Consider the following 20,021-nt stretch of genomic DNA (forward strand, 5'->3'; position numbering starts at 1 on the left):
AACTGGAATAATCATCAGAATTTGCAGGTATGACAGTGTTGAGTCGTGTGAAAGACTTTGCATTGTTGTGCAGAGATTCCCACTGAAGTAAGCATGCTAATCAGCTAACCACAGCACATCCGGTCTCATAACACCACTTACCTGACAAGGTGAAAGTCTGATTAGTTTGAGCTCGAAGATTTCACAAGCTCTTAACTCTCTAATGCAAAAAATGTCAAGCATGAAGAAGCATTAAAACTATTTTACAACTACTCCTGAAAGTACAACTGTAAGCCTTCTGCATTCAAGTTTCTCTCTTTTACCAAACTAAGACAAGCTTAACTGTCCTGTTAACTCATCGTTAAACATGTTAAATTCAAAACTCACAAACTCATCGAAACCTTTTTCACAGTCACTGTTTTGATCAAAATAAAACCTCAATTCACTGAGAAAGCTGAACAAAAAATATTCAGCTCTACACGCCGTTCTCACCCACTGCTAAAGCCCGACTTTCTCTCTTGCTTCATGCCTCTTCTGATGTCTTTGTTGTCCCCGAAGTCATAGTCCTGATCGGATCTGCTGTAAATCACCTCCATACTGTGGAGCCCCTGCCTTCAAACTGGCTTCCGTCTCAGAGACTGTGTTCGGTCTGGTGTCCAGTCGTTTTCATTTGTAAGCTGAGCCTGGTCGCTCACAGTGACTCTCACTTCTCATGTGTGTCATCATGAAAGAACGTCACATCTTTACAAGTTTAACTGTAGATTTTTAACAGGTGTCTTTTAAAGACAATTGAATCATGTTAATAAAAAAGGAATTCGCTGTATTATGTCAGGGTGATTATTGCCTTACTACCACTGGCGAATCCCTTTTAAATGCAAAGCTGCCACCTGGCTGTGGTGTTTTCATATTCGGTCTTGGTATCAGTGAGCTGTGTGCCTGACACATGATAGTGGCTTATATCTAGCATGTCAAATTTCATCTGCATTATGTGACATGGTCACCTACTTACAGACTTACAGGACCAAAAGTGTCAACATTGATGCCCCAATTTGTAGAATACAATGCAGTGTATTGATTTAATAAGAAGTCCTAATATTTTCATCTTCTGCACATTCCCTGAGTGTCAGAACTTTTACTTAATTGACTGCTGAAGAACTGGAGGTCGCTGAGGTGAAACACAGTCCACACATAAAAATGAGATCAGTCGAAGCCAGGAGTTGGTCAGCACGCTGGAAGGTAAAACATCACACCTCGCAAATATTGGTATTGGTTACGGAGAGACTTGTGGACGTGGTCGAGGTCGCGGGGCAGCTAAAGGAAGCATGAGCCTCCCGTAAAGGGCATGAAGCCGTGGTCACGGGTGGAGCTAAGGAATTTCAGGAGAAGGGCCTCTGAGTAGAAGGCAGGTCAAGCCAGGAGAGAGAGAAAAGAAAAAAATGATTGAGGTGCACCTGAAGTTTTACACCATCGTGTTTATTTATATAGTTTTCCCGGAGGGAGCGGCTTGGACAGCAGCAAAAACCAGGGAGATGTTAAGCAATCACACCGCCTGGGTTGATATTATTTACAAGTTAAAAAATGTGCGAACAACAGGTTGCAATAGTCGAAGCAGAGACAGAACAGGGATGTTGCCGAGTGTGTGTGTTGCCAGGAAAGTACGAGTCTCCAGGTCTTTTGGGGAAGCCACACTTATGAGATGTGACTCATCTGTTTTCTGTTGGTCAGAGGAGTAGCAGCAGGAGCTCACCGTGTCAACAAATACCTTTACTCACAACCAACACCGCTACACACACACTCACGCAACACACATGCACACAAATATTAACACAAGCATGTGCTCACATACTCGTCATCATTTGAAGTCTGAAAAGATGGTGATAGGTTGATTTTTTTTTAACTGTCCTGAAGCCAAAAGAATTCAAGCATTAGCCAAGAAAAGGTCTGATGATGGTATTCATGGAGCACAGCTACCTTACAATACACCCCGAGTAGGCGTTTCATTGACCCTTAAATGTTGAACAAACACCATAGGCGGTTTTATGAGGGTTATTTTTGTTTGTCATAACTTATTTTGGGCTGCTGCTAAATGTCAAAATGAGCTAAGAATAAAGAAATATGTTCATTTATTAGCATTCTCGTAAACCGCAGCAGTCTGATTCCAGTTAGAGCTTGATTCAGACACAGTGAGTGGTCATGTTTCCAGGTGTGTCAGAGAAGGTCACTCTGGTCTAATGTACCAGTCACGATGAGGTGACATGTGACTCAGTGGAAGTTTTGTATGCAGATCACATTCTCAGACTCCGATTTCATCTCACTAGCATTATTTCAAATAGGTAAACACCTCACTTTCAGTGTGAAGTCACACCATATCACAAGCAAGATTTTATTCTTGTTTATTCTACTCATTAGAACCATATTGAAATAAAACCACTTCAGTGAGGTAATAATCAACAAAAACACAAACAAACAGTGACCAAGTGGCAAAACACTCTGCAGCAGATGCTATTATCTCTCTGCATGCCTTTTGATTGACAGCTCATTTGAGCAGATATGAGCTTCAATGCCCGCCCTAGAGCCTACAACAACCCATGAGTGATCGTGTAGACAAGTGTAGACCAACCCTCTATTATTTCTCCTAAGCCACTTACACTTCCACCTCCAGATGACTGATGCATTATGTAGCCAATGAGATTTAAAATGTGGTAAAATTTATATCAGTTTTTAAAGCCCTAAACATGGAAGTTAAATGTGTTTCTATAGTTTTATGCATTTCGCTCTTTGGATGTGCTGTTTTTCTACCTAAGCATCTTATGTAAATAAGGAAATAAATAACTATAATGAGTTTAGTGCTCCTGTTACTCTCAAGTAAGGGTATTTTGTGGTCATAAAATTGCTTTTTTCCCCAGATGATTGGAGGTTTCCATGTTCCAATAATATTTTTATAAAATTTGAACTTGAACTTGAATTTGGACCACGTTAGACTTTATGATGTGGACCCATTGTGTTTTCCAGCTTATACAGGTGACCTGCATTCTTATTTTTTAAAAAACAATTTATTACCTTTCTAAAGAGCCCCAAACCATGCCGGTAGTCCAAATGGTTCAACAACAGCTTTGAATTTGTGTTTTTCAGGATAATTTTACATAAATTCCCAGAACTAAAAGCAGGTTAAACATAAGAGTAACACCCTGATCAGGCAACTTCAGAAAGATGCCTTTTATTGTTGTGAACATCTGTGTTTGCTGGTTGTGCGTCACTTTCCTAATTCATCCAATTTCTCCCAGAGGATGTGAACAGTGTGATGTGGAACATCGTGAATTTACCAGCACTCCCTTTTCACTTCTTCTTAATTGAAAGTGGATATATAAAACACAATGAAAGCGTGGTTTCATTCAGAAGACGCTCATTACTTCGACCTTTAGAGAGGCTCATGACTGAAGCAACATCCAGAGTACGGCTTTCTGAACAAACAGCAAAGGCAGTAAAAAACGTTGTGTGTTTAACCAACCTCTTTTAATTTTTACGTCACTTTCCGAACAGGTTCTAAGCCTTTTTTGGGGGGAACCATAAAATGCAATAATAAGTTGAAAGGGAAGCAGAGAGTGGGGGGTGCTGCCGCTGCTGTGGTGTGTCGGTCGGCACCAGATGTTGGCTTTGGCTAAAGGAAGAGGTGCTGTTACTGAATACGGCTGCTCCCCTTCACCATGAACACTACCCTCTTTCTAATCAACACGGCCCTGCCAGTAAACCTGCACATTACTTCCCCTCTTACCCCAATTTTCTAATCTGAGTAAGGCTGGATGGAGGTTTTTCTTTCTTCCTGTGCGCCAACCTGCGCCAGCCAAAACCTTTACTTCAATAGGACTGTATTCAGCTCGTCGCTCCTCTACTATGTACAAAAGTACCTTTGTCTCTAGAGCTCGCTCAACATTTACTCATCTGTTATCATTTTTTCAACATCAGTTCATCAAATCAGGGGGGTAATTTTAGGGCAAATGACACTCATCTTTCTCCCTCAGGTCGGTTTAGCTTCATTCAACAGGCTTTAATAATGTACATGTAACAACCACTGACAGATCATTGCCCTACAGGGCCAGACAACAACTTAAGTTGGCATGAAAGCTGACGGGGTTTCAGGCTGGTCAACAAACTACGTAAACGACGCCTAACAATGTTTCCAATGGCTGTGTTTTTTTGCCTTTTACTTTTACTATTTTTGATCCCCAGAATAACTTGTGTATCTTAATTAAGATTATTTACAGACCTCTGAGTTACAATCTCTCATCTCTGTTGGGTTACATGTCTACAGCAACACCAAATCAGACAAGACTGAACCACTGAGATGAAGGCTGCCGAGATCTGCTAGTTAATTAGCTTTAGCAGGAGTTAGCAGGCTGGGTTGACCAATCATGACTGGATTTACTGCTTAATTTAGTTTTGGATTAAAAGTTGATGAACCAAGATGTCAGCTCAAACCACAGGTAAACTAAGTAAATTTAGTTTTAGTTTAACTTAGGCTAGCTTTTGAATGATAGGGGCTTAGCGCTCTTTGCTTTAGCTGTCTAACTAGCTGTTTCCTCACTCGATATGTACTATGTACTTTAGGCTCTACTTGTGCAAAAGCTTGTCGGTAGTGAGCAGGATGACAATGTGAGAGGTGATGAGAAACACTACAATTTGCCAATAAAATGCATTTTAGACACGCAGACTAGTAGCTGGCAGGTAGTTAACATTACACAAACAAACAAACAGCTCTCCGTGTGTTGAGTTATCTTGACTCCTCAGTTTTTAGCTAGTAGATCCACTTTAACTCTTCATGAAACACTTAGGAACAGTCGAGTGTTTGCCAAAGTGAACTGTGGTGCTCGGAGCAACTCTTTGCAAAGGCACCCAAGGTGAGCGTGCAATTACTATCGTTTACTGGTCTGGGTATTTGCTATTTTGTTGCTGTTACGGCATATTTAAACAACTGTTTTCACAGATCTTATACATTTAACTGAAAATCATGTCACAACACATAACGAAAAGCACAATTCAGGTCTTAACTTAGTTTTCCACTAACAATTTACTCGTTTTGCTTTGGTATAGGCCTCGATAATAAGATTTATGCTAAAAACAGCACACAAAAAAATAACACAAACAGTTCTGTGAGTGAGTGCACCTGTGGGCGTGGTTGAGGCGTTCACCCAGTGGATGTGGTTAACCACTGTGTCAGCTTCAACAGCAACAACCACAATCAGTATCTGCTGTGTAAAACAAGCATTTCTGAACGTAGATGTAGACGTTAGAAAAAAACAAAAATGAGTCTGAAGAAGAGTAAGATCTCAATGTTTAAGCATTCTCTCTCTCTCTCTCTCCCTCTCTCTCTCTCCGGGGCAGGTTTACGGTCCACGCATTATGTCGTACCAGGTGGGACATCACAGGTGAGGCGGAGGTCCAAGCGCTGGCCTCGGCCCCTGACTGAAGGTTATTTGATTTGGCTCAGGTAGCGGAGCCGCGGCAGCACCTGGGCAGGAAGGCCAGACACAACACTTCATTATGACCCTCCCGCAGTTCCATCAAATGGGTTGTTACTTTTGAATCAATAAACTACTAATGAGCCATAATCTTTTCGAGTGAGCTATCAATACATCATGAAGTTTTTCTACTTGAAATGGAACAAAAAACCTGACAGGTTGTGACACATTAAAGGTCCCCCAGTAATAACCGGTCTGGCCGGCCGTAGTTTGGGGGTAATTACCTGCGGAGTGAGTGCAGATGTGAGCTGCTGAACGTGTGGAATGTGAAGTGGATTTATTTCCTGTGAGACAGAGTGCCATTTACAAGGGTAACCTGTACAAATATCCCAGTCACTTTTACTACAACATGTCATCAAAGCCGAGGGAAACGGTCTGCTTCTTGCTCATGTGCGCCCAGATGTGAAGTTGTTCCTCTCCTCCACTTCAATAACTTCACACCTCTCATCAAAGTGCTTATCAACACACATCCGTTATTAGGTCATTATATTATGATATTTATAGGAAACGTAGGCGGAGGAAATATTCAGTTTCATATTAAACAAATACTTATTCTTCCATAAAACCTTGGTGGTCTGTCCCATCAACACTGTGAAAATAGGAGCTGAGTCAGCCTCATATACGTTGCCAAACCTGCAGTTGTGTGTGCAGTGTGTGTAAGACGGTGAAATCAAGCTTGGTGAGACCCACTGAGCCCTGACGTTGAGTTTGGAATACACACTGCTTTCCTTCCTGGTTTTTCTCGATGAATGGGACTCTTTCAGGTCTGTCAGCGACTGCTTACCCAATACGCTCCTTTAACTTGACCCAAGGTCTCACCACCAGGTCTCTCAGATCTACTGCCTGGCAGCCTGTTGTGTTCAGACACCTTCAGTTGAAAAGAAAAAAAATTGCGCTTTTATCCACACACACCTGATGGAGGGGAGATCGACCTTCCTGGAAGCTTTTGAAAAGTTTCTGATTTGACTTGAGAGCTTGTGGATCGTCAAGCTCTGTGGATGGAGGATGTGTTTCCAACATGAAGAGATTAAAGACAAGAGCTGCGTAAAGGAACCCACGGCCACAAGAGTAGCAGCAGAAATGGTAGCCAGAAGGGACAAGAGGAGGTAGTTTTATTTTAAGACTTACAGTCGGTGTTATTTCCTTCAGCGTGAGCCAGTGGTCCATGTTGGCGCCCCCCTTTCATTTCTCACCTTTAAGTGTGTGTGCACAGTTATAAAGCTGGCGGTATCTGGGCTCGCTTTGAAAGAAACCATCTGCCACTGTTCATTTCTATTTAATATTGTGAGGAACACTTTTAAGGTTCACACAGTGGCAGACTCAAAAAATCTGAGGGGCAGGGGTGAAAAAAATGTGAATAAAAAGGGCACCAGTGCACAGAAATGCAGAGAGGGCACTATACCCGTTATTAGTTCAACGTAAGGGCACCCCATAGAGGACATTTTATCATGTTTTATCTATCATAGAGGACACTTTCACTGCATTTTCTTCAAACATGGGGGCACCAAGTTGTGACATGATAAAATACTATCATATTTCCTGGATTTAGGGGATCTTTGTCAGAAGTTAGATTTATTCCAGGGCTGAAAGTTTGTATCCTAAAACTTCCAAGAACAAGAAAACTAAATGTTTGGAGCTTTTGTAATACACTTAATGTCTGGAAGAATTGTAAATCAAAGGTAGGATCAACACAATGTAAAATCAAAAGAGCATGATCAGTTTCTGCTTTTTTTCTATCAGTGATATAAAACAACCAGAAACCATAAAAGCCTCTGCAGCAGAAAGTCCTGAAGAAGCAACCTTGAGGCGGCTGTTTCAGGGAGCCTACTGCCAGAAATACAGATCAGACCATTAATATGGACTCTTACAGCTAAATCAGATTGCCCTTGAGGAAAATTACCCATAAGACTAGACTGATCCAAATCATACAGGCCTTGACTGCTTCATACAAGTGACCCTCCCTGAGACAGGACACGCAACCTGCTGAAACTGAGTTCAAATGGAAACAAAATCACAGGAGCGTTATGGGCAAATAGAAGAGTAAGGAGTAAATTACATAGTAATCCATGATGTATAGCTTAAAAAAGCAAATAGAGGTGATATTGCACACCGCGACTGATTAGACCAGACAGACAGCTGAAGAGATACAGAGCAGAGACTACCTTGAAAACACTTTTCTTCACAATAACTTTTACATAACTGTCAAGACTTTTTTTAAATGATGAATATTTTGCATGGACCCAGTAGTGTTAAATATGTGAAGGTACTATACTCTACCTGATTATTTCCATTTTCTACTACATTATTTATTTACTCAACTACAATTAAGAGCTAAATATTGTACTTTTTACTCCACTATTAATTTAGGAGCATTAGTTTCTGGTTACTTTACAGAATCAGATCGTATATATATATATATATATATATATATATATATATATATATATATATATATATATATATATATATATATATATATATATATATACATACATTTATATACATATATACGTGTGAATATATATATATACACACACCCACACACACAATGATATAATACATAAATAATGAGGTTTCATTGTAAATTAAGCTGTAAAAAGGAGTTAAAATGATTATAGTAATGCATATATTAATCTATCAATAATCTACTTTCTATTTTTCACACATATTTACATGCCAACACCTTTGTACTTTTACTGGAGTTAAAGCAGGCCTTTTGCTTGTAGTAGAGTATATGTACACGGTGGTATTACTACTTCTACCCGAGTTAAATATCTGAGTACTTCGGCCTGCACCTTGGCTTTTCCCGCTGAAGCACTACAGCTCCCACAATGCATTGCGGCGGCGAACGGAACTACTTCCTGAGTTGAGAGTTCAGCATGCTCCCATGCGTGTTTTAGCGGAGTGGTAGAAGTGGACATTATGATGCCGCTTCTATTATGAAATTACTCGTAGTCGCTCCTGTCGTCTCTTTATCTGTCACGTTCTCCGCGTGTCGAGTATGTCCGTGAACGCATCAGCGCACGAGCTGACCCAGCTGATCTACCGCCATTTGAAGGAGCATGGTTTCCACTCAGCTGCAGATGAGCTCCAGAGGCACAGCCCACAGGTCAACACTGTACACACACACACACACACACACACACACACACACACACACACATTACTGTTAAAGACAGAAACAGACCAGCAACAGTGTTTCAAGTGCTGCACAACAATGTCACAGTTTGGAGTTCATCATCAACCTGCAGAGTGTTTTAGTTACTTATTCTGAGCATTAGTAGTTTCCTCTTACTGTTAACTGTCACTTACTGTGAAGTAGGCCCGTGCAAAACACTCCTCTACCTTCCAGTCATCATCTCACAGAAGTGATTTTAAGTTTTGCAGAGTAGGGCTGCACGTAACAACTATTTTCATTGGCCATTCATCTTTTTATTTTTTTCTTGAGAAAGCGATTAGATGTTTGGTCATTAAAATGGCAGAAAATGCTGAAAAATGTTGATAAGTGTTTTCTAAATCCCCAGATGACGTCCTCAATTGTCTTGTTTTGTCTCCAATCCAGAGATTTTCAGTTTACTGCCAAAGTAAAGGAGTAAAGAAATCAGATAGTATTGACTTGTCAGAAGCTGGAGTCAGAGAACATTGACTTTTGTTCTTTCCTGAAATATTGATGATTGATGATCAAAATAGTCAATTCATTTGACAGTTGACAAACAGTTGATTTGCTGTTCATGCCATCAGGAGCTGTTGTTATCAGTCAGTCAGGACTCACTGTTGATTGTGTCTTCAGTAAAATTAAAGTGTCTCATATCAAAATACAGCTGAATTGATTGTGTTGTGATACACTGAGTTGTCAGTAGGCGCAGATTATTACATGTAACTTGGAAAACTCTTCCACAATACGTTCCGCTCAATACATTACAATCAATTCTTTGGAGACGAGTGTGATTACTTTCATGTGTTTTTTTGTTGCGATGACCAGTCAAAATATCTGCTCTAAAAAGATACCGACTCACGTGGGAACACAAACAAGACTGTCAACATCATGACTGTGTAATGTGATGTGTGATATACAACATCTGATCAACTGTCTAATCGTTGTGTGGTTTGATGTTTGGATTTCTGCAGGGGGAGACAGAAATATCTGCGTCGTTACTGGACATCTACAGTTCCTGGTTGAAGTGAGTGTTTCCCAGTTGATGGCAAAGATAAAAACACCTTGATTCAACTTTGTTGGTGGTGATGACGTCAGAGTTTCACGGTATACAGTGGTGTGAGAATGACGGTTGTCATACTGGACAGTAATGAATTCTACCATATTTGTGTTGTTGAAAATAGATACGCTTAAATTTATGTCGCAGGTTTCATGTTGTTTGTTCAACCAAAAAGAAAATGCCTTCTGTTGTGATTACTTTAAGGGTCCATGAACTGATAATGCTTATATCAACTGTGTAATAACGTATACCGTGAAACTTAGATTTTATTTTCTGAGACGGTTACCGCATCATGAAGCCTCATCCCCTTGCATACATGTGTGCCAAGTATTTCTCTCCTATTGTCAGGAACTCAAAAAGGAAAAAGCAGCCAGGCTCGACCAAGAAGTCTAAACCTAAAGAACCGAAAAAGAGTCCAACGAAGGGTATGACTGCTTCTTTCTCACAGCTTCAGATCTCTAACATGTACAGTACCCTCTGGGCAGAGCTCTTATAGTAGGATTTTTTAGACATTTGGAAAAGGCAGATATGCATGAGTTGTTTTTCTCTTTTCATCTTACACCCACTGGACTGTATCCCGCATCAGCTGCGAAAATCCGACCTCCAACCACCGCAGACGGCGAGGAGCTGAGTCACAGTCTGCTGCCACAGGTGACACGGAAAATACACCACATACACGATGACACCGCTGATGTTTTTTTATGTTAAAATAAATAAAACGCATCACGCTGCAGAGACTAAAGAGCTGATGCCGCCTCTTCTCAGGTCAAAAGTCCCAAGAGGAAAAGCAGCAGCACCTCCAAGCAGGGCGGTGCAGCAACAGCATCTCCTGTCGGTACGTCTGGCAGAGATTTACCACAGAAGAAGAAAGGGGTGATAGTTTTGTCGTGCACTTGAGTACATGTTTAACCCATTGATATTCTCCTTTTGTGTCCAGCCACGGCAAACAAAAAGAAGGAGAAGCCTGCAAAAAAAGCAGCGACGCAAAAAAAGAAGGTGAGTGTTTCATTTTTTGACGCAACCGCTGAGCCACCGGTTTAACAACGGGCCCTGGTTACTAGGTAGATTCTTCTTTTTTGTTTTTCTTAGACTGTGCCAGTGAAAAAGACAAAGACTGAAGGGAAATCTGCCGAGGTTGTGTCTGCTGGAGGAGACGATTCAGACTCTGACAGCAGTTTGGATGTGGAGAAATGGAAGAAGCTGTGCCTGCAGATGACAGGTAACTGTGTGCTTTAAATGCTGACTGCATCATTTCCGTGCAAGTAGGAAAAGGACGAAGAAAATGTGAATAAAAAATACAACAAACCAAATTTTCTCTTCACACTGAGATATCAGCTGTAGCTTACTTCAGTAGGTGAAGAGTGTTATTGTGAGAAATTCTACAAAAATACAGCTGTTTTACAAGTTTACCAAAAAAAAACTGTCCTCTGGATAGTTTTGAGCAGCCTGTCATTATTTCCCGGCGCCAATTCCCAAAGGCACACGCTGAAACAATTCAGATATTCAGGTTTGGGACTCCAGGTGAGAAGGAAAATGAGTGTTTTGGGGAGGTTTTCACATTGGAAAGAGAGACCGAATGAAGGTTGGGGAAAGTTGTTGGAAAGGGTTGGAAAATGCAGGACATGTTGGGAGATGAAAGGACAGGGAGAGCTGCGTCCCTTCACCTAAAGGGAGAAAGACAGCCACCAGACAGGACAGCACCACCCACGAACCGCCTCACCCTGGAAAACAGTGATTTCATAGAAACAGCAGCCGCGTGTTTGCCATCGATGTTTTTCTCGCTTAAGCGTTTGTGCCACGGAGCCGTGTTTGTTCAAAGTCTTCACCGTGTTTACTCTGTCCACAGAGGCCGATGTAGCCAAGATGGACACCATCAACGCTCTGGACTTCTCCTCACCACAGCCTAAGAAAAGAGTTAGGAAACCCCGGGCCAAGCCTCCCGCGAAAACAGAAACTCAACAGGTTCAACAGAGTACTGTTGGAACAAATGAAAAGTTGGAGGAGAAAACACCCGCAGATAGTATCAAACCCAAGAAGAGCAGGCCCAAAAAGACGGCACCTGTGACCTCCTCGGCTGCCCCGAGCCAAGAGCAAATCATCAACTCTGTAGAGGACGGAGCAGCAGCGTCCACTCCAAAGAAAGGGAAGAGGACAGCTGTGACGCCCAGTGAAGAAAAAACTGACGAGACGGCGTCAGAGCCCAAGAAGAAGAAGAAAAAGAAGGAGAAGACAGAAGACAAGATGGAGGAGATGACCAGTGAGGCCGGCGAAGATGGAGAAGACAAAGACAGTAAAGAGGAAAAGAAGAATGAAGCCACAGAGCTGGAGTTGGGTGATGAACTTGCAGGGGAGAAGAAAAAGATAAAAGGTACAAAGGGAGATGCCGAAAAAGAATCGTGGAATCATGAGGAAAATGCAGAGCCAGGAGTGCAAGAGAAGAAAGCCGAGAAGAAGAAAAATGAGAAAACTGATGGTGAGGAAAAATCAGAGCAAATGGTTGAAGGTGACAACGAAAATAGAGAAGCAGTAGTTGAAAAAAAGAAAACAAAGAAGAAGAAAAAGGTGAAAACTGTGTGTGAGGAAAATTCAGAGCTTACAGCTGAAGAAGAGAAAGTGAAGAAGAAGAAAACAGATAGCGAGGAACAATCGAAACAAATATTAGGAGGTGACAAAGAAAATTCAGAGCAGATAGCTGAAAAAGTAAAAGAAAATACAGAAGCAGTAGTTGAGGAAAAGAAGGCAAAGAAGAAGAAAAAGGAGAAAGTTGATTGCGCAGACAATCCAGAGCAGATGCCTGAAGAAGAGACAGTGAAGAAGAAGAAGAAGAAAAAGGCAGCTGTTGGTGAGGAAAGTTCAGAGCAGGCCGCTGAAAACATCCAAGATATCACCGAGCCGATTGCTGCAGAAAAGAAAACAAAGACGAAGAAGGAGAAGAGTGATGGCGAGGAAAATTTGGAGCGGGTGGTCAAAGAAAAGAAGAAGAAAAAAAAGGTCAATGCCGAGCATTACGGGGAGCTGTCGGAGCAGGTAGCTGAAGACGATGAGGCAACAATGAAATCAGAGAGCGGCGACAGAGAGGAAGCTGCAGAGCAGGTTACTGAAGGGAAGAAGAAGAAGAAAAAAACAGACTCATCATCAACAACCGAAGCAGCTGACACAGAGCCACTACCTCCGCCCGATCCTGAGACACCACAAACAGAGAAGAAGAAAAGTGAGTCAAGAAGTCACACCAAGCATGACAATATGCAGCTTTCTTGTTCTTGTTGTTTTTGTTTGTTTTTTTTATGTGAGCTCGAATTCACTTTTTTTTCTGTTGTCACTCTCGCAGAGAAAAGCAAGTTGAAATCAGCCGCGGTCCCAGGAACGACTGCAGCTGCTGCGCAAGACACCGCAGAAACTGAAACCCTCCACACACCCTCAGGTGGCACCCACAAAAAGGTGCTGCATCACTGTTCTCTTCACGAGTTCAATAAGTCACAGATTTATGGCGCTGCTCTCGAACCAGAGCTACATGTCAGTGAGGCTCAGCGCTCAGCCGCTCAGATCTGTCTTCCAACTCACTAAATCTTCTGAATTCCTTCACAGAAAAAGAAATCCTCCAAGAGCACCGAGTCATGAGGGCGCTTCACTCTTCCTCGCTGCAGAACAGAAGGATGAAGGCGACACATCTTTTCCATCCGATTTATAGTGAGATTTTAATGTTCAGAATAATCACGTACGATTGTAAAGAGAAAACTACTTTTTCTATTTTGATACTTTTTATAATCTTTGTTTTATGTTTATCGACTGGATGTGACATACTGTGTCACACGTTTTGTTTTGATCTGATTTATGTGATGTTGCCATTTTAATGGCATCTCTATGTAAAAGGGTTTTTTTTTTTTAAACTGTTTTTTCAAAATGAAATTCAGTCATTGATTGAACAGAATGATGTCCCTCTTAAAGGGTAACTCTGCTAGTTTTACAAATTGTTTACAGATGTTGAGGAGTACTGCTGCCTCAGTGAAAAAAATGGTATGAAACCTTTCGTGGCTCCAGAGGAAGCTGCATTTAAGCTGATCAGTTCCTACTAAGATTTCACCTTTTTTATTCCATGCAGTCTTCCTCCTTTTCAAAGCACTGTGCCTCCATTACCCACAATGCAACTTTAAATAAACTTCAAATTTATCAGATTACATGGAGCTTCCTCTGAAGCCATAAAAGGTTTTTATGCTACTTTATTAACATGTGCAGTAGTAAGACCTGTGAACACACTTCAGTGTGTAAGGTTGGTGGAGTTGCCCTTTAATCACATTCTCTTTGTGTCTCAGGATTTCTTCCTACTACGAACTCAGCTCTTAGGAGACAACAGAATAGGCCCTAAATAACATGCTATTTTAACCAGTTTTATATTTATTGAAGAATATATGGGAAATGGTTTGAAAATCCTATTTTTGGTATTGAGTTCAACACTGATGTACCGATGTTTGTGAAAAGCATGTTGTTGTTTTTTTAAACAAAAGTTTTAAATGTTTGATAAAGCCATCATGTATTCATTGTACAGTGTGCTTTCAATACAAATTAACTTCATAGTTTTTTAAAAACACTCTGTCTTTCCAGCTTGTTATTGTGCACAGATTGTGACAGCATGGTGTGAGTCCAGTGACACTGATATCAAAACTGACACCTGCTGACACCCAAACAGCAAAAGACTTGCCTGCACATCCAGACAAAATGTCAGTTAAGGCCCGCCCGATGGTGGTGTTGAGCTTTTCATGCTTTTATTCTGCCCTTGTTGTCTTTTAAAAGACAAGATTTTTTGTTTATAAAGTTCTGATCATTATTTCCCAGTGACCAAATAAGATAAGCTAATCATTTATTAGTCCCACAATGGGAGAAATGTGCAGTATTTTCAGCAAAAATATGGAGCATCAATTTTGAACCGTTGTTATAAATAAATAATTAGTAAAAAGCAGTAGAAACAGTACAAATATACAAAAATCTCCTAAAATATTTACTGCGCTGCACTTTGATGAGAATATTTGCACAGTTTCACACTGAGATGCAGAAATTGCACATTGGAGTAATGAACGATTTAGATATTGAATTACTGGACTCTAGGTATGAGGGAATATTAGTGTTCTGGGATGTTATCACATTTGAAAGAGAAAAAAAAGAAGATGAAGAAGGTTAAGATGAATACAGGAAATGGTGTCTGTCTCTGTCCACTGGATGGCGCCGCAGCTCGATGAGGTCGGACAAAATACACCACCGAAGAAGAATTTCAACTTCATTGGCTGCTGTCTCCAACCATGAAGGAAGCAACTGTATAAAGCTTGTTTTAGCCAGTATTATTAGTGTTGTTGATGAATTTATGAAAATAACAAAATGTGGAGGTTAAACAAAGTTCGTCACAAAGCTGGACGACTCGGCGGCAGCCTGGAGGAGCTCAAATTAAAGAAGCGAGAACACGAGAAGGGTGAGTTTTATCACTGAAATATGATGTGCTAATGTTGCAGAATGGAGTGTTATCATCATTAACGAAGTTATAAACCAGCGCATCTACGTTCATGTCAGTAAAATGGCGGTTGGCAGTTTAACCGTTGGCAAATGATGTTGTAAAGAGGCTGCAACTGTTAAAAGAAGTGAAACAAAATGGACACCATGAAAAGTTCACCTAACGTTCTGTGCTAACGGCTGTTCCTCCAGCCAACGGTTAAACTAAAGTCATCTCTTGGTGTGAATGTTAAATGATTAAACTCACATTAGCTATTTTACAAAGATAAAAGTGAAAGCCCCTACTCTGTAAGTATCTTTATCATAGCTAGCTACACACCACAATGATAGCTATATCCTCTTCCAGCTGACTGAATCTTCACCTGTTGTCTTTGATAGTTAACACAGATTCTCTTAGAGAGGTTCCTGTTTAGCAGTCAACCCACAGCAGCCAGACTCCATTCAGCACAGAGTAATCGACCATGTGGGCTTAACATCTTGGGTATTTTGGGTATAAGTTCATGGGGCCAGTCATTATTCAATTCATAGACAAGAAAATGCAATATCTATACATTAGTAGAGTCCATGAATTCAAGTTTGCATTCTCAGAGGAATGCAGCAGAAAGTGATGTGGTCTTTATATTAACAGCACTGAGACAGGCCCGCAGAGACAGACAGCTCGTGAGCAAGAGACTCCTGCTGAACGAAGATGAGGACCAGCCAGAGGTCAATATGGACACTAGCTCAGGGGAGCAGGTGAGACAGATGTCGTGATAGATATCTTTTTGATAGGTAACGTGAAGCGTGCCATCTCAATCTGCTTCTCATTTTTCTTACCCCAGGACGTGGTCAGTTTGTTCCACACACTTCAACACAGCGGGCCGGAGAGGGAGGCCCACCTTAAAGCCTTGAGTAAAGCTCTCCGAGACCCGACAGCACAGCTCACTTTCATCAAGTATGGCTGTAAATTTTCATTTAAATGATGTTGTAGCCATCTGCGTCTCTGCTCCTCATGTGTCATGTTTGTGTATGAACCTGTCATCCCTGTAGGCAGGAGAACAGCATGCATCTCCTGGTTGGACTCCTCACTGGCTCTAATGCTTCCTGCCGTCTGCAGGCCGTTCGGTGTCTTCATGAGTTGTCTCACTCTTCCCACGCCAACGTGGCACCAGCCTGTCTGCCTGCCACCCCCTACCTGCTCACGTACCTGTCTGGCCAGAGCACCAAGTTCACTGTGAGTATCTGCTTGTACCAGTTTATATTATATCACCATCAAAATATTACGGCTGTTGATTACTCTGTTGTTTCTTTTCTCAATTAGTCAATTAGTTGATTGCTCTATAAAAGGTGAAACCTTTTGGCCTCAACTCAAATATGTTCAGTTAACTGTCATAGAGGAGTAAAAAGATTTATAAGCTGGTAATTAAATAATTGACAACAAACCAGTTAATTATTGCTGCTCTACTAATTATTTTGACTTTGCTTTTGTGTATCTTCATTTCTAAAAAGGAGCTGTGTCTCTACACACTGGGTAATTTATGCCCAGAGAGTGATGCTGTAAAAGAGAAACTTCTGGCCCAGGGTATCATACCAGCTCTGGCCAGCTGCATTGAGGTACACCAACAAGAATCATTAAGCTTCAATGTCATGAGAAAACCTAATCTTTAATGTCTTCACAGTGCATTGTTGATATGTCAGAAAATTTTTATCAAGAATCAAAAATCTAATTTCTCACATAGCCCTAAACTGGTCCACACAATGTAAAATGAAGTAATGTTATCATGTCTCTCTTTGATGTTTGTGTGGGTGAAGAACCAGAGACATAATCTTGCAGTGGTGGAAGCTGTAGGCTTCACACTCTCTCAGCTTCTGCAGGCCAAAGATGCAGCAGCAAAAATAATCCCGTAAGCACCCTGATCACGCACCAGTTCATCTCTCTGTTTTCAACAGTGCTGTTCTCAGTATGAACTCCCTTCACCATTGTCAGTTCTATAAAAGTCTTCCTTTTTGTCTGCAGGTTGGTCCTGGCCTCCAGTTTACCTTCACACCTGTTATCAGTCCTAACTCCTGACCCAAAGTTTGGCCTGGCACCTGCCATTGAGTGCGCATGGTGTCTGCACTACCTCACATGCAGGTGAGAGCTGAAGTGTACTATCAGTAAGTGTCAGCAATCTGTTATATTCTTACAGAATACTCACAGTCTTCACTAAAACAATTATCTGTCTCTCCACTGCCTTTATCTCACTCTAAAGCATGGAGGATAACAGAGTGCTGTTGGCTCAAGGCGCCCTGTTGAAGTGCAGTTCCCTGTTGGTGTCACTAGGTGCTGCTGTGGCTGAAGGAAACAAAGAAGAGGGAATGGAGTTGGTAGGAAAAATTCAGTTCACTCATTCAAATCCAGCATTACTTTTTTACATTATTGGTTGTTTTTGTTTGTTTGTTTGCTTACTCTTTTCTATTCTCTAACAAGTCACATGTACCAGTATTTTTGGTAGCATACTATACAAAGTATTTAGATTGATTTCTTACCTTCCAGGACCTCATTGGTTTCAGATCTTATCAGCAAGGGTTGAAAATTAATTTACAGAGACTTGAGACAGGTAATCCATCACAGTGAACGATTCAAGCTTCATTTATTTTGCCAAAAATATGCCTTCACTGCATAGTACACACTGGTCTTTGTTTGTACATTTAAGGTAGCCTCCACCTCAAAGATTTTAGAGTCAGATACAGAAAAGATCAATACAAAAATACATTCACCAGCCATGTTATCACAGGTGGTAGAGGAAACTGTCTCAGCTTTTAATAGTGTTAACATGGAGATTTTGGACTTACTCTCTAGCTCATCTGTCCTCTGCTGAGGTGCATGGGAAACCTCCTGTTCTCCTGCCCAGTGGAAACCCTGAGCACTGAAGTGGGTGATGTCCATGTTGTGGTCGCTCTGTGTGCACTTCTTCAGGCCTACTTGCAGAGTCAGCCGGCTTTGGCCAGAGAGAGTGCCTGGGTGCTGAACAACCTCACAGGTTTGAACAGTCACAGTTGATTTCTGCTGAATCTAGAAAACATACTTCTGCGCTGATTTTGGGCTTTAAATGATGTATTTTGGGATTTATGTTATGGAGTCTGAGTTCTTTGGCTCAGGGACAGACTCACACCAGCAGAAGTTATTAAGCTTGTAAGCACACCAAACTAAATTGAACACAAATTGTCAACCAAGATGAATATAGTTTGGATTCTACTTTAGCAAAAGGTCTTTTGGAACCTGATGAGCAAGAAATTGTTTGTTTGAATATACACCTTGTACAAATGCTAAATGTAATTTACCTTTGTGGATGGCTGATGCAGAACATAATGTTTGGCAGTAGTTGGGCATGAAGACCTGCTCCTTCTGTAGAAACAAAACGGTCATTCTAAGGTTATCAAAAACACAACGGTTCTTAGTTTCAGATGATTATACACAAGTGAAACCATTATTATAAATTTTATATAGATCCCACTAAATCTTACACACTGGCCCTTCAAATAAGAATCTACCCCTAAGGATTAACATAGTAATGAGGTTTGCTCTATTGTGTTTTGTATCTCGCTGCTACAGCTCACTCCAGCGCTCTGTGCTCTGCTCTGCTGACTCTCAACTTGGTCCCAGGACTGATCCAGCTCCTCCCTTTCTCTCAAGGCATCAACACCATGGTCAGTGTAGCAAGAGATGACAAACCTTCATTTCTCGCCCAAAGTTACACTCCATCTCACTGGTCTGGTCCTTCTGGTTATACTTAGATCCTGAGGGTTCTAGCAAATATTGCCCACAAAAAAGAGGAGTTCTGTGTCCAGCTGGCTCATCTTGGACTGCTGTCGGCGCTCTGTGCCACACTGAAGATGGCCGACCAAGAGATGGTGACCCTGAGTATGGATGTCCTGTTCATGCTGGTGGTCAGTGGTTCCCAGGTAAATCTGTGAAACAATGATGCTGCTGTAAGGATAAACATACCAGAGAATAATAGACTTTCACCAGAGTCATTTCTTCCCCTTAGCTAGCCGAGGAGTTTGTGAAGCAAGGCGGACTTTTACTGTTAGAGGCCATTCAGTACAACAGCGAAGGAGAGATCAGACGAAGAGCAACATATCTCCTGGAGCACCACCTAGTGTCCTACTCATCCTATTGTTCGGTAAATACTTCAGTGCAGTTTGTTTTTCCTTATTTGACCACTACTAATTCGGCTTTAAACAAAGATTGACATCACCTTGTGTTGCAGGTGGACAATACTCCATGTTCTTAACCAGCAGGCATCAGATTCACACCTATGGGATACAGCGTGTCACGAAAACAGGAATACCACAATTAGCATTGTGCGATCTGTGTGCTGGAGAAAAAAGTGTTGTTCATTTTTAACTACTTTTTGAATATGATCTACATGTATTTTGATATCCTCCATCTTCAGTGATGTTGAGTCCATTGTAATTTGATATGTGTAAATATGAAATATTTATAATACCTGAATCTCAGTATCTCTCACATCTGAGACTGGAACACCTACTTTATCTGACAGAGGACAGCGTTTATATGACTGATTGTAAATATGTAGAGTGAGGGTGATGATGAGCCCTATTTTTATGGTTTACTAATGATGACGATGTATTTCAGAAGTATCATGTGTTTTTAGTAACAATGACTGCATCTAATGAATTATGAATGAATAAATATCCACTACAAACTGCTTTAAGAACTAGATCTTCTCTGGATAACAACAGTCATTCAGTCAAAATGAATGACTAAATGAGCATGTCACAACAAAAAAATCCAAGTTTTGGTCTTATTTGAATTGGTGTTTAATGCAAT

At 41.1% G+C, this 20,021-nt stretch overlaps 2 protein-coding genes across 3 annotated transcripts; both read left to right on the plus strand.

Annotated features, from left to right (window-relative positions):
• Positions 1-8,322: 8,322 nt before the first annotated feature.
• Positions 8,323-14,294, plus strand: LOC119007394 (nucleolar and coiled-body phosphoprotein 1-like). The gene is made up of 10 exons (XM_037077052.1): positions 8,323-8,604; positions 9,624-9,676; positions 10,058-10,134; positions 10,296-10,360; positions 10,475-10,544; positions 10,647-10,705; positions 10,799-10,928; positions 11,556-12,920; positions 13,038-13,147; positions 13,295-14,294. The coding sequence occupies exons 1-10, from the start codon at positions 8,497-8,499 to the stop codon at positions 13,325-13,327; spliced, it is 2,070 nt and encodes a 689-aa protein (XP_036932947.1). The 5' UTR covers positions 8,323-8,496; the 3' UTR covers positions 13,328-14,294.
• A 589-nt stretch (positions 14,295-14,883) lies between these two features.
• On the plus strand, positions 14,884-19,903 carry tmco6 (transmembrane and coiled-coil domains 6). Of its 2 annotated transcripts, none has more exons than XM_037077053.1 (13): positions 14,884-15,167; positions 15,834-15,940; positions 16,027-16,139; positions 16,235-16,418; positions 16,694-16,798; positions 16,997-17,088; positions 17,202-17,318; positions 17,437-17,551; positions 18,027-18,207; positions 18,780-18,874; positions 18,962-19,129; positions 19,216-19,350; positions 19,438-19,903. In XM_037077053.1, the coding sequence occupies exons 1-13, from the start codon at positions 15,077-15,079 to the stop codon at positions 19,459-19,461; spliced, it is 1,527 nt and encodes a 508-aa protein (XP_036932948.1). In that variant the 5' UTR covers positions 14,884-15,076; the 3' UTR covers positions 19,462-19,903. The 2 variants fall into 2 exon arrangements, with proteins under 2 accessions (XP_036932948.1, XP_036932949.1); XM_037077054.1 differs by lacking the exon at positions 14,884-15,167 and adding an exon at positions 15,474-15,493.
• The last annotated feature ends 118 nt before the right edge of the window (positions 19,904-20,021 follow it).

The sequence above is a fragment of the Acanthopagrus latus genome, chromosome 18 (assembly GCF_904848185.1).
Source record: "Acanthopagrus latus isolate v.2019 chromosome 18, fAcaLat1.1, whole genome shotgun sequence".
NCBI classification, from domain to species: domain Eukaryota; kingdom Metazoa; phylum Chordata; class Actinopteri; order Spariformes; family Sparidae; genus Acanthopagrus; species Acanthopagrus latus.